The sequence below is a fragment of the Lupinus angustifolius genome, chromosome LG09 (assembly GCF_001865875.1).
Source record: "Lupinus angustifolius cultivar Tanjil chromosome LG09, LupAngTanjil_v1.0, whole genome shotgun sequence".
NCBI lineage: Eukaryota > Viridiplantae > Streptophyta > Magnoliopsida > Fabales > Fabaceae > Lupinus > Lupinus angustifolius.
In genome coordinates, this window is record NC_032017.1 from 9,151,472 (window position 1) to 9,168,494 (window position 17,023).

Sequence of the window (17,023 nt, forward strand, 5' to 3'; positions counted from 1 at the left end):
TGTGAACCCTATAAGTTAATGCATAAGGAAGGTTATAAGCTCTAACACACCAAATCAAATTCAGTTTTCTCCTCTCCCATCAGAGTGAAAACACAAGTCCCAAGAGGAATCATGGAATTGGTTAAGGAATGTCATCATACCAAAACCCATATCAGGAAACGCATATCATAGGAGTACATCCAGGAACATGGATTCATGTATGACACTGCACTCTTTATTTCATGTGTGTGAGAATCATGAGATTCAAGATCCTAGGATCGATGTTTTATCAATCATAAGAAATTCCCAACAGAGGTACTATAAGATTTGGCTAAATAAGATTTTCATACAAAAATTCTTAAGGCATATCAAAGATTTTCAAGATCCTTAAAGAGTTGGTAATTATTCAATTAAAGATTTTTCCAAGCAGTACAATAATATACTCTTTGAATTTTATGATTCTTCATAAAAAAAATCATTTATGAAAGGCATTTCCTCCAATTTTATATAAACCCTAATTTTAAATTTGAATATTTTATGTTTCCACTTAATATTAAGATTTTCATGATATTCCAATATTTTATTATTTGCTTATGATGTGTGTGAAATTGTTGCATATTCACTGATTATTTTGCATGAATTTCTTAGTTTAAATAGGGTTTTGGTGTAGCTTTTATATTATTTCCTCTTGTTCAAGTTAAGTATAGATGATTTTATGTTCCGTGCAGAAAAAATAGAGTTGAGCTCAAAAGAGGAAGGAATTAAATCCAGAATAAGGAAATGATATGGTCTACACTTAAAGATAATCCATGAAGTGCACAAAAAGAAGGAATCATGGCTTAATTATACCTTGAATTAATATAGAGCGAAAGAAGCAACTGTATGCAAAGAATAGAAAGACAACCTAGTCATATATTTTTTTTGTACTACCAAAGACATTCATTACCTTATTGGGTAATAGATTAGTCTCTTTTGAAGTTTGTGGTTGTCCCTCCTAACAAATGTTGTTTCTAAGAATTGAACAATTGATATTAGAGATTCAGTAGAGCTTTACACCATTAGATCAACACTTTATTGATATTTTCAAAGCAAAAAAATATCCCATAATTACAGAAGCAAACATGACATGCCGGTGTACTAATTAAAACATAGTCATGTATTCCTGGTTGAGGCACAACGTGTGCCATCTAGAATTCACAAGACCAAGACAGGCCGAAGATATCCATGACCGAGCTGCATATCAAGCCACAATCATGCATGGCGTCCTCTCGAATGTTTAACTGTTTAAAAAACATTTTAAGACAGTTCGATTAAAAGTATGGTGTAACATGTAAGCATATGTTATAAGGTTTTTAAATAGGCAAATAAATATGTATTTAAACAGGTCAATATGCCATCGCTAATAAACATATTTTTAAATAGGATCATCTAACACAAACAATTTCATTATTTATTTGTAAATTTTTTATATTAAAATTTTATATATAATAATATTAGTTATATTAAAATGGTAGAATATAAACATTAATATATAATATATTTAAATATGTTGATTTGTTAAGCTTAATATGCTTTTTAAATGACTTAAAGTCTAATTTATTAAGCTAAATAGACTCACTTAAAAACCTTAGTCGTCTCACTTGTTTATGAAAAGAGTTTGTCCTAACCTATTATGTTATAAACTAAGTAATAGGCCCATGTCAAATGGTCAAACCCATATGTTTGTGTTGTGGTCTAGAGGGAAGAAATAATTTCCATGTAATTTTAATGTACCATGATGTCCAAGAGATTTGGTTTGCATCACCTATGGGCATATGTATGGAGCAACTAAAAGATGAAGATCTTATTGCCAGGCTTTGTAACTTAGGGCAATATGTTTTAGAAAGAACCATGTTCGATTAATTAAAGGAAGTTGGACATCATGCAATCTAAAATAAGGCTTTAGGTGTCCAATGTTGATTAGGATGTCATTATACATGTTCACAGTCTCTTTTTAGGAACTTACCCAAAACGGTCTAAGGTCACCTCTTAATTTGATTCAACCAAATTCAGGCACCTCAAGACTAGCCCCAACCTGGTTCGATCTAGGCTCATCCATGCCATGTCGTCTTCTTTCACACTAAAGAACATTGTCACAATCAATGGGGATCCATAGCTTGGTAGCTACTGCAAGCCACATTCACTACCATAGTCACAACGATAGGGTAGAAACCAACAACCTCACCCAAAACGTCCCATCGTGTCATCCATAAACTCCATCCAACCTTCTCATAGTGTCAACCAAACCCATTCAGTCCTAGTGGCAAGAGCACTGCCAACCACTGACTCAAACGCCCAACCACCTACCAATCAAGAATTGTTGGCAAGGTTGAGGTAGATGAGTGGTTAGTCCAACAACAAGCTCAATATTGTCCCAAATATAATAGTCACAAATGAATAGAAGAGATGCTACATATCACCCATCTAAAATTTTGGGTACGAAGTAAGAACAACAAATGAGGAAGAATTAGAAGATGGATCACACGCTTTGTCACACTCCCCATACCAAATCATGTCATCAACCAATAACCTAATAGTTCGAACTTATCTCACCTATCAATTGTGTGGCCAAACACTCGTTAACATCAGACATCATGGTACTAAGGTTGCTAACTCACTTGTTTAGCGCTCAAACTACTAGGGTCCAAATCCCTCCATGATGTTCATCACCACGAGAAATGACCTCCTAAATGCATATCCCCTTGTCTATTGCTATGCTTGATAAGACAAGAATGAGTGAATAAGATCACTTAAGACCTTTAAAATGTAGACCCCTTTGGTTGGTGCTACACCAGATAAGATGAGAGTGATCACATGAGAACATATAAAGACGCTCAAAATGCATACCCTCTCGTATTACTTAGTGTAACATACATAAGGCGAAGTGACTGCATAAGAATGCGCATCTCGTTAATTGTAGAAGCCCACAATCATTATTCAATGGACATAAATTTCCACTAATGCCTTTCAGTTAAAGGTTCAATCAATCGGAGAACAAAGCCATCAAGAACTAAAGTATGATGGCTTTCTCGGCTATGACCATACCATCAAGCGACCAATAGGCCAACTTATTGACTAATGTAAGAGGTCCAAGACCCATAAGGCCGAAGATACATTCCAAGATCTAAATCAGACTACTCTAACCAACAAGATCTAGTATTCAACATGTACTGTAGCTTACAAAAACATTCCAATTAGGGACACTTAAGAGCAATCATAAGCTAAAGGATAGGCCTTCCAGACTGATAGGACAAGACCATGACTCCATCCATGACATCACTTCACCTTCATTTAGGGAAAAGTAAACACATTTCTATTGGTATAAATAGAGGATGCTACCACAGATGAAGTATCATCTATCCTACATCTCTACTCTCTCTAGCTATCTCGTGCCCTTTATAAATTATGACTTAAGTGTTAGAGTACTTACCTAAGGTGGTTCGAGATCGGTTTTCAACCCAACTTATCCTAATTCAAGCATCCCAAATCCAATTCCAACTCATTCCAATCCACACTCATCCTTGCCACACCATCCTTCATCCATACTAACAAAAACAAACTACAAATGTTCAACATTGTGAAAGAAGTATTAGAAATTTATAATTTCTAACTAAGGTGGACATCATATATTTGATACAATGATATCGGCTATTTTATTTCGGGGGTTACATTATAAGTGATCTAATTACTGACACCCCGTAGATTTCTAAAAGCTGGTAACATATATGGGCTTAATGGGTGGATACCCATCAGGTTAACCTATAAAGGATAATGAGAACCCTATAAGTTAACGCATAAGGAAGGTTATGGTCCCCAAGATACCAAATCACAAATATTTTTCACCTCTCCCCATCAGAGAGAAAACGAAGGTCCCAAAAGGATTTAAGGATTTGGTTGAGGAAGACAATCATACCAAAACTCTGTCAAAATGTATATCAAAGGAGTAGATCAAAGAACATGAATTCAGGGATTCAGGTATGACTTTATATCCTTTTTTATATTATGTGTGAGAATCATGATATTCAAGATCCTAGGATTGGTATTTCACCAATCATCAAGAAATATATAACAAGAAGCACTGATGAGGAGACTAAATGAGCACCACCATTAAGTATATATATATATATATATATATATATATATATATATATATATATATATATATATATATTATAATAGTCAACATATATATAAAATAATATTAGATGAATTTATGATTATATTTCAGCCACTAAAATTTATTATAAATAATAATAAAATAGATAATATATAATTATGAAATGATAAAAAAGAATATAATATATATATATATACATATAATTTAATTAAAAAATAAACTTATAAATATGTGGTTATTCGCAGGTTGGGTATCACAATAAACATTCTCACCATAATTTATTTGAGAAAAAGATGTATGCATTAACATTGTACAAGATTTATACACTGTCATTGTATTATCCATCATTGATGTTTAATTATAATTGACTTTTCAAAAAAAGTGATTCAAATGAAGAGTGAATGATAGTGTGCATGTGTATAAATCTTTACACTGTCAATGTACATATTTTACATTCAATCTATTTTTGCAAATAATCGTTACATTTTTTTTTGCAGATAGGCATGAGACATATGTTTTTGTCATCCTTACAACCCAAAAAAATGTTGATGCATCTCTTAAAAAAGTGGATGGTACATGTTATGGCTTAATCATGAGGGACTAACAAGAAGTGCATCTAATTGCAGCCACAAACTACCAAGGAGTAATAATGGACTTAAATATTATAGAGATTTCACGTTTATATATTTGGAAACATATTTCCTCACCGTAAAGCACGCTTGGGAGAACAGATATATCTTTTTTTTAGTAATATATGTTAGTATATTGGTATTTTTGTATGATTTCGAACTCATATTTCATTCACTTTATTCTGTAAATTCTTCACTATAACTATCAGAACATCTTATAACTCTCACATAACTTATATATGTAATTGTTCCTAAGTTAACGAGCTTGGAGTATTTTGATGATTGCACTATATCTTATTGTAAATGTGTGGCTTAATGAGTTTCCAACATCTATAATCAATCTATCCAGAAGGATATTGTAATCCATTATGCTTATTTATGAAAAAGACCACACTTTCAAAAAAAAATTATTTACATGAATTTCATTAATCAACCTTCATAATGATAGGCTTGCAACCATGGGAAAAAAGTTACCTTTTGAAAACATTCTTTGTTTTAAAGGCAAATATTTGAAAAGTAGATTTAAAAAACTTACAGAAAAAATGGTTCGAAAAGAGGTGCAGTGATATGATTCGATTTTTGGTGTAGTTCAGAATGAAACCGGACAAAATGAAGTTGTTTGGCATAGTTTGATTAATGATGTTTTTCACCATAGAAATTGGCCATGAAAGTTTCGATTTATCAATTCCATATTTTATTTTATTGCAAAAATTGAAAACAAGGATTCACTACATCATTCCAATTGATCCTTTGATTCATGATGTCTTATGATAATTCATTGGTTATTGGCTAATAAGAACATGAAAGCACCATTTCAAATCATTAATTGTCAGAAGCCAAGAGTGAATGAATCATTCCTCAATTAGTAATTACTAATTATGGCTCAAAATTAGGAATCAAACTAAAATTATTAAATAGTAATTATAATCAATTTCACTATAAAAGGTTTTTGCATTGTCTTCTATTTTTATTAGCATATCATTAAAAATGAATGACTCTCACTGTAATTACTTTAAATGATATTCATATTCTAACATTTGATCCATAGAATATCTAAAAACCCGAACACATCATGTATCTAAAATTAAACTCACATAGTATTTGTTTATATGGAAAAAAAACTAATGATTATACTATGTATGCATTGTCAGTATATAGATTTATACACAGTCAATATATTATTCACCATATATTTGTATTATTTTTTTGAAGAGTCAATGACGATAAAACATAAATGATAGGTGATGTATTGACAATGTATAAAACTCGTATATCGTCAATACATAAAAATTTTCCTCAAAAAACTAGTTAGGCATCAGATTTTGTTGCTTACTCTTTGGTTCAATATTTAGAATACTATATTTAGAAGAACCATAGTTACTTACTTAGGGTGACTTTCCCTTCCATCATGGTATACTTTGCAGTTTCATTTTTGTTTTACCACAATTACAATCGAATATATCAGAATTTTTATAATCCACTACTTCACAATTTGGTTTTATTAACTTGCCAAATTGAAATGTTACAATTTTGTATTTCTTTCGTTTTCTTACTCTTTTTGTATTAGTCTGGTTATGAGTTTAATAAAAAAATATTTTAAATGCATTGATATATGATGGATGCATCTTTATGGTTGGCATTTTTTTATTTATCATGTGAAACTTAGTAGGTATAGGGTGAAAATAATGGTGACTATTTTTTATCTTTGAGAGGTTTATTTGATGACAATTTCATTGAAGGAATAAATTAGTATCATATAGGCCATAGGTGGTCCTTATGATTAAATCATAAAAATATATATTAACTTGTTCTCATTTTTATCTTCAAAAAATTGGTGAATTCTTTTTGAAGAATAAGATGTCACATTTATACATCCAAATTGAATAAAAATAAGTTTTATTAATATCGTACTGATTTTCATTCCAGTCGAAGTATTCATATTTTATAATAAATTTATAAATGCATATATTTTTTATTCGCAATATATCGTTCAATTATAGAAATGGTTCGATAATTGACTATGTCACAAATAACTAAGAGATTCAATGTTTGAATCCTTAACGTGTCATTTTAAAAAATATGAAATTTTACTTGGATAAATCGGTTTTGACCGATACGATATTATACGATTAAACCGATTATGATTAGTATTTTTCGATTTTGACCAATTCAATTGCATGTGTAATATAATTGTCATATCATATCTGTATGTATGGGAACTGGTTTACTAATTGAATCGGTATATACTGTATTTAGTATTTACAACATGGAAAAAATCATGTTCTCATATATTACTATAATAAAAAAATAATGGTTGGTTGATATATATCATTGTCAATACCAGCACATAGAGTTTGTAAATAAGATGATATATTTGAAATATAATAACCATTTCAACTACATGGTGAATCACGTGCTCCACTCTTAACACATTTCTTAATTATTATACTACAAGTCTTACTAATTGAATCGGTATATACTGTATTTAGTATTTACAACATGGAAAAAATCATGTTCTCATATATTACTATAATAAAAAAATAATGGTTGGTTGATATATATCATTGTCAATACCAGCACATAGAGTTTGTAAATAAGATGATATATTTGAAATATAGTAACCATTTCAACTACATGGTGAATCACGTGCTCCACTCTTAACACATTTCTTAATTATTATACGTACAAGTCTTCTTGTCTTCTTTTATTTATCTATAAATACCTTAGTTATCTACTTATATTCCTCACAAATCACAACACAAAGAAATAGTGTTTCTAACATAAAACATAGTAGCAATGTTTTCAGTTCCAGTAGTAGGTGGACTCTTCAACAAGGGTCATAAGGTTAAGGGGACTGTGGTGTTAATGGGCAAGAATGTGTTGGATTTGAATGAGATAACCGCCGTGGCTAGTGGCGGCGTAGGCGGGGCTGTCGGAGGAGCTCTTGGCACTCTTACCGGAATACTTGGCTCAGCAGTTGATGGTGCTACTTCCATCTTCAGCCAGAGCATTGCCCTTCAGTTGATTAGTGCTACAAAGACCGATGGTTGATCTTATATCCTTGTTATTCTACGATTTTCTGATACCATGTTAGAATAATTCGATATAATTCTATTATCTAAAAACTAACTCATATGAATTTATTTATACTTAATTGCTGTGACTTGAATAAAATTAAAGTAAAATAAATTTACTACTAGAAGATATAAGCATACATAAAGAATTAGAGTTTACTTTTTTTTCCTTATAAATGTTAATTCAATATACCAACTTGCAAATTTTGACCTCTTCTCTTCCTGCATTTTTAATATTATCTACACATGGGTGTACTAATATGTCAAACTTTACAGATAGGAACAAATGTGTTACGTGTTATTTACTTTCATCTACCAATATTACTTTTAGTCCATATAATCATTGTATCAATACTTCTTCTATATATATATATAGCAAAAATATGTCTAATTTTTATTATGGAGTAATTTTCACTTCCTATTTTGCCCTTGCCTTTTACGTTATTTAATTTTTATAAGAAAACCATATGATTTTAATTAATTATCACTAACATATTAATTAACCACATCTCTCACCTTAAACTATATATTATCATAAACATACAATAATTATAATATAAAGTACACTGAATACAACAAATATATTCTAATTATGAAAAATGAAATATATAATATCATGCAATATTGACCGGCAGATAGGAAGTGCATGTACACATTAGTTATATTAGTGTAGAATTTAATTTATTGGTTTTTTTATTGAGCCGTTTTTTTAACTATTCCACTTAGTTTTTTTATGAAGTTGGTCTTGTCCTTATTTTTAAAATTTTATTTTCTTTTAATTTCTAGTAACTTTTCGTTTTTCTTAAAACTAAAAAAAATAAAAGGGCAGGAAAGGGCATTATAATAACGCAACAATAATTCAGTAATAATTATTATAAATAAGATATCTGTCTAAGCATCACTTTATAAAAAAAATAGATCAAAATATGTTTTTTAATAGTGAAATATATATGCACTATCAAAATAAATATTTAAACACAATTAATATTTTATCTATCATTCATTATATCACTTATATTAAAAAATAAGTTAATAATGATTCTATATGAATAATGTAATACTATATAAAAAATTGTTTGCATACAATGTTTCTTTATTTTTAATCCAAATTTTATTTAGACTTATATTTGTATAATTTTTGCAGGACAAGGAAATGGGAAAGTTGGAAAGCAAACATATTTGCAGAAACATCTTCCTACATTACCAAACTTAGGAGCTGCACAAGATGCATTTGATATATATTTTGAATGGGATGATGATTTTGGAATTCCAGGAGCATTTTACATTAAAAACTTTATGCAAGTTGAATTTTTCCTTGTTAGTGTTACTCTTGAAGACATTCCAAATCATGGGTCTATTCACTTTGATTGCAAGTCATGGATTTACAATGCAAAAAAATACAAAAATGACCGCATTTTCTTTGTCAATCAGGTATGCTTTTTTTACCTAGCAAACATGTTCTGAAACTCAAATGTTGTCTTTGTAATGTTTACATATGTGTTTTAAATTATGTTCGTAGTTGTTGTTATGTTGTGTTTACCACAATTGCAGAAAATTGTACAAATATGTGTCTGATGTGGTCGCAGTTGTAGTCACGAACGAACTATAATATTTGTGGCTACAGTGCAATTTAAAACATGAGTTTCTGTATGTATTGTTTTTGTAATGTTTCCATGTTTTTTAAATTATAGTAGTAATTGTTGTTACGTTATGTTTATCACAATTGTAGAAAATTGCAGAAAAATGCGTCTAATATGGTCGCAATTGTGGTCGCAAACTGTAATATTGTGGGTGTGGAATGTAATTTAAAACACGGATTTCAATAGTTTAGTTCAGGTGTTTGAACTATGTATATAGTTTCCCTTGTCTCATGTATTAGAGATTTTAGTTATGTAAATGATAAGATTCATGAAATATATTGTAGACTTTCCTTCCAAGTGAAACTCCTGCTGCACTAGTCAAGTATAGAGAAGAGGAATTGCAAAATTTAAGAGGAGATGGAAAAGGTGAGCGCAAAGAATGGGATAGGATCTATGATTATGATGTCTACAACGATTTGGGGAACCCGGACGCGGGTGCAAAATCTGCTCGTCCTGTTCTCGGAGGGTCTAGCTCACATCCTTACCCTCGCAGGGGAAGAACCGGTAGAAAAGCAACAAGGAAAGGTAAGACATTTGTGTTCGTAACATGTCGAGATGTGATGATTTGGAAAGTAGAGATGTGATGTTAAGTATATATGTTTTAGTAACATGGTGTTATGAATTATGACTTTGAATTTTCCGTTCTTTTCAGCTTCTCGTTCTTGTTGTTATTGTTGCATACATAAACGGCTATGATGTTTTCTAATTTTCAACAGATCCTAAGAGCGAGACGCCGAGCTCGAGTGTGTATGTTCCAAGAGATGAAAATTTTGGTCACTTGAAATCATCAGATTTCCTTACATATGGAATAAAGTCAATATCACAAACTCTCTTGCCTACTTTCACTTCTAAAATCTTTACTGAGTTTAATAGCTTCGATGAGGTGCGCAGTCTCTACGATGGTGGAATTCGTTTGCCTACAGATGTCTTTAGCAAAATTAGCCCGTTACCGGTGCTCAAGGAAATCTTACGCACTGATGGTGAACAAGTTCTCAAGTTTCCACCACCTAAAGTCATCAGTGGTATGCTACATATTTGATTGAACTCCTTGTACTTTTAGACTTAACATATAAGAAATGATTGCATCATATCAGCACCAAATACAACAACAGAGAAAAACTCAAGCATTAGTTTGAAGTACTCTGATTTAACAGTTAATTTTGGTTTTGTTTGGAGCAGTTAGTAAATCTGCATGGATGACTGATGAAGAATTCGGAAGAGAAATGCTTGCTGGTGTAAATCCTTGCGTAATTCGTCGCCTTCAAGTAAGTAGTGTTTATTCTTCAGATAGTAAATTTGCTTTCCATTTTATGAAGCATTGATGTTGATCATTTATCCTCATAATATTCTTTGATGTATTCAGGAGTTCCCACCACAAAGCGCGCTTGATGCCGCAATTTACGGTGATCAAGCTAGTACAATAACTAAAGAACACTTGGAGGTTAACCTTGAAGGGGTAACATTTGAACAGGTAATGATAAAAATGGAATTCACAATAAAGCCTTACATAAAATTTCTGTTATAGCCTTGTACTTATATCTACATAGTATGTGATTCGGAGACACGAAACACAATTATCGAAATTGTATCTATGAAACAGGCACTTAGTGGTCAGAGATTGTTCATATTAGACTATCATGATGCATTCATCCCGTATTTGAGGAAGATCAACGAATTTGCGAAGTCTTATGCTACAAGGACTATCCTTTTCTTAAAAGACGATGGGACTTTAAAGCCACTAGTCATCGAATTAAGTTTGCCACATCCCGATGGAGATCAGTTCGGAGCTGATAGTAAAGTCGTCTTGCCTGCAACCGAAGGTGCTGAAAGTACAATTTGGCTATTGGCCAAGGCTTATGTGATTGTGAATGACTCATGCTATCATCAGCTCATGAGCCACTGGTATAAGCTCTTCCTTTGAGATCATTACCGAAAAAGTTAATCTGAGTTTATAAAATGATTCTTAATTACGGTTTGTTCTTGCGGTCACAGGTTAAATACTCACGCAGCGATGGAGCCATTCATCATAGCAACAAACAGGCACCTAAGTGTGCTTCACCCGATTTATAAACTTTTGTATCCCCACTACCGTGACACTATGAATATCAATGCACTTGCCCGGAGTTCGCTTATTAATGCAGGTGGAATTATAGAGCAAACATTCTTGCCCGGGCCATATTCGGTGGAGATATCTTCAGCGGTTTATAAGAATTGGGTTTTCCCTGATCAAGCACTACCTGCTGATCTTATCAAGAGGTAATTCTTATATGTATAGGATAACAAATCATAGCTTAAGAACTTAAGTTTTTTAGATATCAAAAGGATAAAGATTTTCAATATAGTAATATAGTGTGTTTCATGATAGAATCATAAACTTACCCAATTATGGAATTGTAGAAACTTTTACTATTAATAACTAGTTCTTCATTGTTTTGATTCAGAGGATTGGCATCTGAGGATTCTTCTTCCCCCCACGGCCTTCGGCTGGTGATAGAGGACTATCCTTATGCTGTTGATGGACTCGAAATTTGGGATGCTATTAAGACATGGGTTCGAGACTACGTCTCCTTGTATTACACGACGAATGAGGCAGTTCAAAAAGATTCTGAACTTCAAGCTTGGTGGAAGGATGTTGTAGAGAATGGGCATGCTGACTTGAAAGATAAGCCATGGTGGCCAAAGTTGCAGACTATTGATGAGCTGATCCAGTCCAGCTCTACCATCATATGGATTGGTTCGGCTCTTCACGCGGCTGTTAATTTCGGACAATATCCTTATGGAGGTTACATCCTGAACCGTCCAACTCTTAGCCGAAGGTTGATCCCAGAAAAAGGAACTCCTGAATATGATGAGTTGGGTACAAACCCACAAAAGTCTTATTTAAGAACAATTACAGCGAAGAGTGAGGCCCTTGTCGACCTTTCGGTAATAGAGATATTATCAAGGCATGCTTCTGATGAAATCTACCTTGGGCAAAGAGATAATCCAAACTGGACATCAGATACAAGGGCATTGCAAGCCTTCAAAAAGTTCGGAACAACGCTGGCAGAAATCGAACAAAACATTACAAGAAGAAACAATGACTCAAGCCAGCGAAACCGAACCGGCCCGGTTGAACTGCCCTACACTTTGCTCCTTCCAACCAGTAAAGAAGGGTTAACTTTCAGAGGAATACCCAACAGTATCTCTATCTAAAAGGACTATAAGGTTTCCTTTAGTCCTTTTTTACCTACCAATAAAAGAGATGCAAGGTTATGTACCTTCCAATAAAACAGTATAATCATAATGTGTGTGCTTTTGTAGTAATCTCTGGTTTGTGAGTATAATAAGAGGGCTTTCATTTGCTCTATGGTTTCCTTTACTATTGGTTGTAACTTTCTACAACAGAGATGCAAGCATATCTATGTATCATTATTCTGTTTATGTTTAAGTATTGTATTTGGGTTCACTATGGACTATGATATAATGCAAATCACCTATCAATTTTTCTTTGCTATTTAATTCATGTCATCTTATCTTAACATATATGTAGAGGTTAAGACTTTTTTTATCGGCAAGTGTTAGTATTTGTTAGTATGAGAATTATGTTTGTCAAATATAACACTAATAATGTAACACTTTGTTGTATGGGAAGGCACGACTATGTTCTCGAAGCTTCCTAAGACGTAGACTCTCATAGAAGTACATGGTTTAGGCGTGGTGACAACCATAATCATGGACCTAGGTATATTTTGACCATGTTCTCGAAGCTCCATACAACTATGATCTTGAAGTTCATGTTCAACTCTATATCGAACAAATAATATTTGAAGCAAAGACTATGTGATATGAAGATTTAAGAATGTTCTGATTTCCAACAACATATCAATATAATCAAGTAACGTAATTTACTGGTCCTGATACTAGGATGGGACAACAATTAACACGTTAACAATGGATTAGGTTTGTTTCTCCTTCATTTTTTTTTAAATTTCAATTAAAAGTTTAATATTTATGTATTGTTCTGAGACTGACAATGCTATAGATTTGGACTACTTCTATTATGCGGGCACCATGAACATATCCATTGCCGATGTGGTGTGTTGTTGCCTTTGCCTTGAAGGACAATTTTTTGATGTAGCATATACTAACATGAACATAGCATGTCGTTATCATCATTTCACTTAGCTAGGTCAATATTTCGTACACGGTCATCAATCGTATAGACTAGATCTTGTCTATGTGGATATAATCAACAATAATGTAGAATGGATCTTGTTTATTTAATAGATAAGTTCTTATCGATTCTGACACTTGGATGAAACAATAATTAACACATTAATAATGAATTTATATAACATAAAAATAATACAATTTCTATGTATTGTCATCGGAAAGATTTACACACAATCATTATTAGGGCTGGAAATGAATCGAACCAGAGTTCAGCTCGGTTCACATCGATAAGAATTTGCTCAACTCAAAACTCGACTCAGTTTGATACAATTTATTTTTTAGCTCAAGTTTGACTCGATTGAAGTTCGTGAACTTTTCGATTTAGTTTGAATTGGTTCATCTCGACAACTTAAATAATTAATTCATTTTAAAAATACTACAAAGATTATTGATGAACAATATATTACACACTATTCATAATCTTAATTTGTCATGATTGATGATTCTTGGTGCCTAATTGACTTTGTTTCACATGGTTTAGTGTTTTAGACTTTATTGGACTAATATTCCTAAAATGGGTTAATTTAGGATTATTTGGTGTGATTAAATGTATTATTATTTTCATATCATATTTGGCACTAAAGACATTTTGGGCATGACAAAAGTGGAAGATATCTGTTTAAGTGAAGATTGTATTTTTAATTTTAGGAATTTATAATTGTGAATCTGTTTTTAGTTTTGGACCTATGTTTTAAGCCTATTTTCGTTTTATGTGTTTTTGGAGGTTAAATTCGGATTCCCACTCCAAACACACACTCTCTTTATTCCATCACTTTACATTTTCGTTTTCCCTCTTTTTCATATGCTAGGGTTTCTTCATTGCATTTCGATTTTCACTTTTTCTTCATTTCATTTCGGTTTTGCTTCCATTTCCATGGAAGGCTAAACTTTGGACTAAATTCCTTTGGTAAAGTATCACAACTCTTAAGATTTTATTATTAATGCATTTTTGGTTTCGTTACTATTGATTTCTCTATCCTATTTTTGAATGTGGTTGCTTAATCCTATTGTTTGGAAACTGTTTTGTGAGTTTATCTCCGTTTAGTTGATTTACTCTCTAGTGCATGAACGCTTAGTTTGTGTGAATTTGTTAATGTTCCATGCTTATGCTGATTTCGCCGAGTTAAAGGCTTAGGTTGTGAAACTGTGCAAATCAGGAAGATGATGTTTGGAATATGAAATTAATCTTTTGAAATCGAGGATTGAGTTGTGAACAAACGAATCAAATGGATTTAGTTGTTTTATTACATTGTTTAACTATAACTACTGTTTCTGAATTTATTTATATTCATACCATCCAATAACAAAAACTCCCATATGTGTGAGTATGAGGTGTTTGAAGCTTTGCTTGAAAGATAATCTTTGGGAAACGACCTAGGAGTCACTTTCTACTACTGCAATTTTTAATTATTATATTATTTACATTGGGTACGGCCTCGATCAATTATATATATATAAATATAATCTTGGTTATATATATAATAACAATAAACATAAAAAATAAGGGATGAATCATGATATAATAATAATAAATATAAAAAATAGTTTATATATATATATATATCGAACCAGCTCATGAACTTATTTAGTTAAACTGTATTCAGCTCAAGTTCGGCTCATTTATTTAATGAGCTCAAGTTCGACGCATTTGCTTCATAAACTAAGTTTATCGAGTTAAATAATGAGTTTAGTTTCGAACAAATATTGAATTGGTTCGGTTCAGCTCTAACATTATTCATAATTCATTTGTATTAAATATGTATACATTTTTTCTCATATAAAAAAAACATTACACCAGGTTATTTTCTCTTTCGAAATCATTGCTTTTGAATGTGATACTATACACATGAAAAAACATTTTGTGATGGTGTATTAAATATTTAGTTGAAAGATAGAATTCAATTAACACCTTTTTTCATGGATAAGACGGTCTGACCCTGTTGGTAGATAAATAATTGCACGTGATCTGCAAAAGTACATATAATATACTTGGCTTTAAAACAAAAGGAGAAATAAATTAGGAGGAACATTTAATGATTAAAGAGAGAATGAATTTAGGAAGAACATTCTATGATTCAAAAGAGAAATTATACCTTTTCTCTTTCCTTTCAGACTTTCATTTGAGAGTTAACTATGTATTCACATTCTAAATTTTTTATTTATATCTTTAATATTAAGTTATAATTTTTTTATTTTAATGTAAATAGATATATGAGACTTTCACCTAGTATGATATGAGAAAAGGTAAATAACATAATCTTACACTTACAAGCAAATTTTTTTTTTTTATAATTTGAAATCATAAGATCAAGCAGATAACATTAGCAATCTGTCAAACTCAAATGTATTAAATAATTATCAATCTTATCACATATGAGATACTACTAACAAAAAGTATAAATCATTAATGAATTTCACAAGTTTTTTGTTGCTTTCATTAATGAAATGAATTTCTTAAGCTTTTTTCTTGTTTTCTCTTGTGTTAGAAGTTAGAACAATGTTAATCTGAACGTGTTTTATGTATACATATTATATTAATCAATGATATCCTCAACTTTAGGTAAAAAATATTTTCTTTTGGAAACGTGTGAGCATAGTAAATATCGCTTCATGAAATCAAATCTTAACATTTAAATTTATATTATATTGGGGATTAAGATATGTTATACACCACTTATCAACTTTTTGTTGGTATTGTATCCCTTTTATCTATCACATATTTTAAATCTAGATGTTACATATTTATTAGATATATACTCTTTCAAATATATATTCAATTTATAATCACAAAAATAAATGAAAAATGTAAATATAATTATATGTTAGAATGTCACATTTAATCATTATATTTGAAATATTTTGAATTAATAATTATATATGTTGTGCAATGACTCATATCTCTAGATAACATCAATACAAGTTATGGACTTGGGCTGATGTAAAGGGGTTGGGGTAGAAGGCTATATATATATTGATGTTATGTAAACCTAATGTAACAAACAGAAGAATAGTAAAACAGTAATCCTTATTCTCTAATAATATATAGTGGTAGCCGCTCAACGCTCCCGGGGACGTATGTACAATTGGCTGAACCTCGTTACCAAATCTCTTGTGTTATTCTCTTGTCTCTATACTCTTTACTATTTGACTGTTTGCTTGTTCCCAATAATTGGTATCAGATGGCTCTTAACCCAGGTGCCAAATTCGAGGTGGGGAAGTTCGATGGCTGATAATTTCAGATTTTGGCAAAGGAAGGTTAAGGATGTGTTGGTTCAACAAGGTCTATCAAAGGCGTTGTGTGTGAATCAACCAGAGGATATGGATCAACTG

General features: G+C 31.5%; 1 protein-coding gene across 2 annotated transcripts; it reads left to right on the plus strand.

Moving 5' to 3' along the window:
- LOC109356561 (linoleate 9S-lipoxygenase 1-like) lies at window positions 7,495-12,961 on the plus strand. 2 transcript variants are annotated; one of them, XM_019599944.1, is made up of 9 exons: window positions 7,495-7,810; window positions 8,983-9,269; window positions 9,763-10,003; window positions 10,195-10,500; window positions 10,658-10,743; window positions 10,842-10,949; window positions 11,079-11,380; window positions 11,471-11,734; window positions 11,920-12,961. In XM_019599944.1, exons 1-9 carry the CDS (start codon window positions 7,561-7,563, stop codon window positions 12,671-12,673), a joined length of 2,598 nt encoding a protein of 865 aa, XP_019455489.1. In that variant the 5' UTR covers window positions 7,495-7,560; the 3' UTR covers window positions 12,674-12,961. The 2 variants fall into 2 exon arrangements, with proteins under 2 accessions (XP_019455489.1, XP_019455488.1); XM_019599943.1 differs by having other exon boundaries at window positions 10,195-10,497; window positions 10,655-10,743.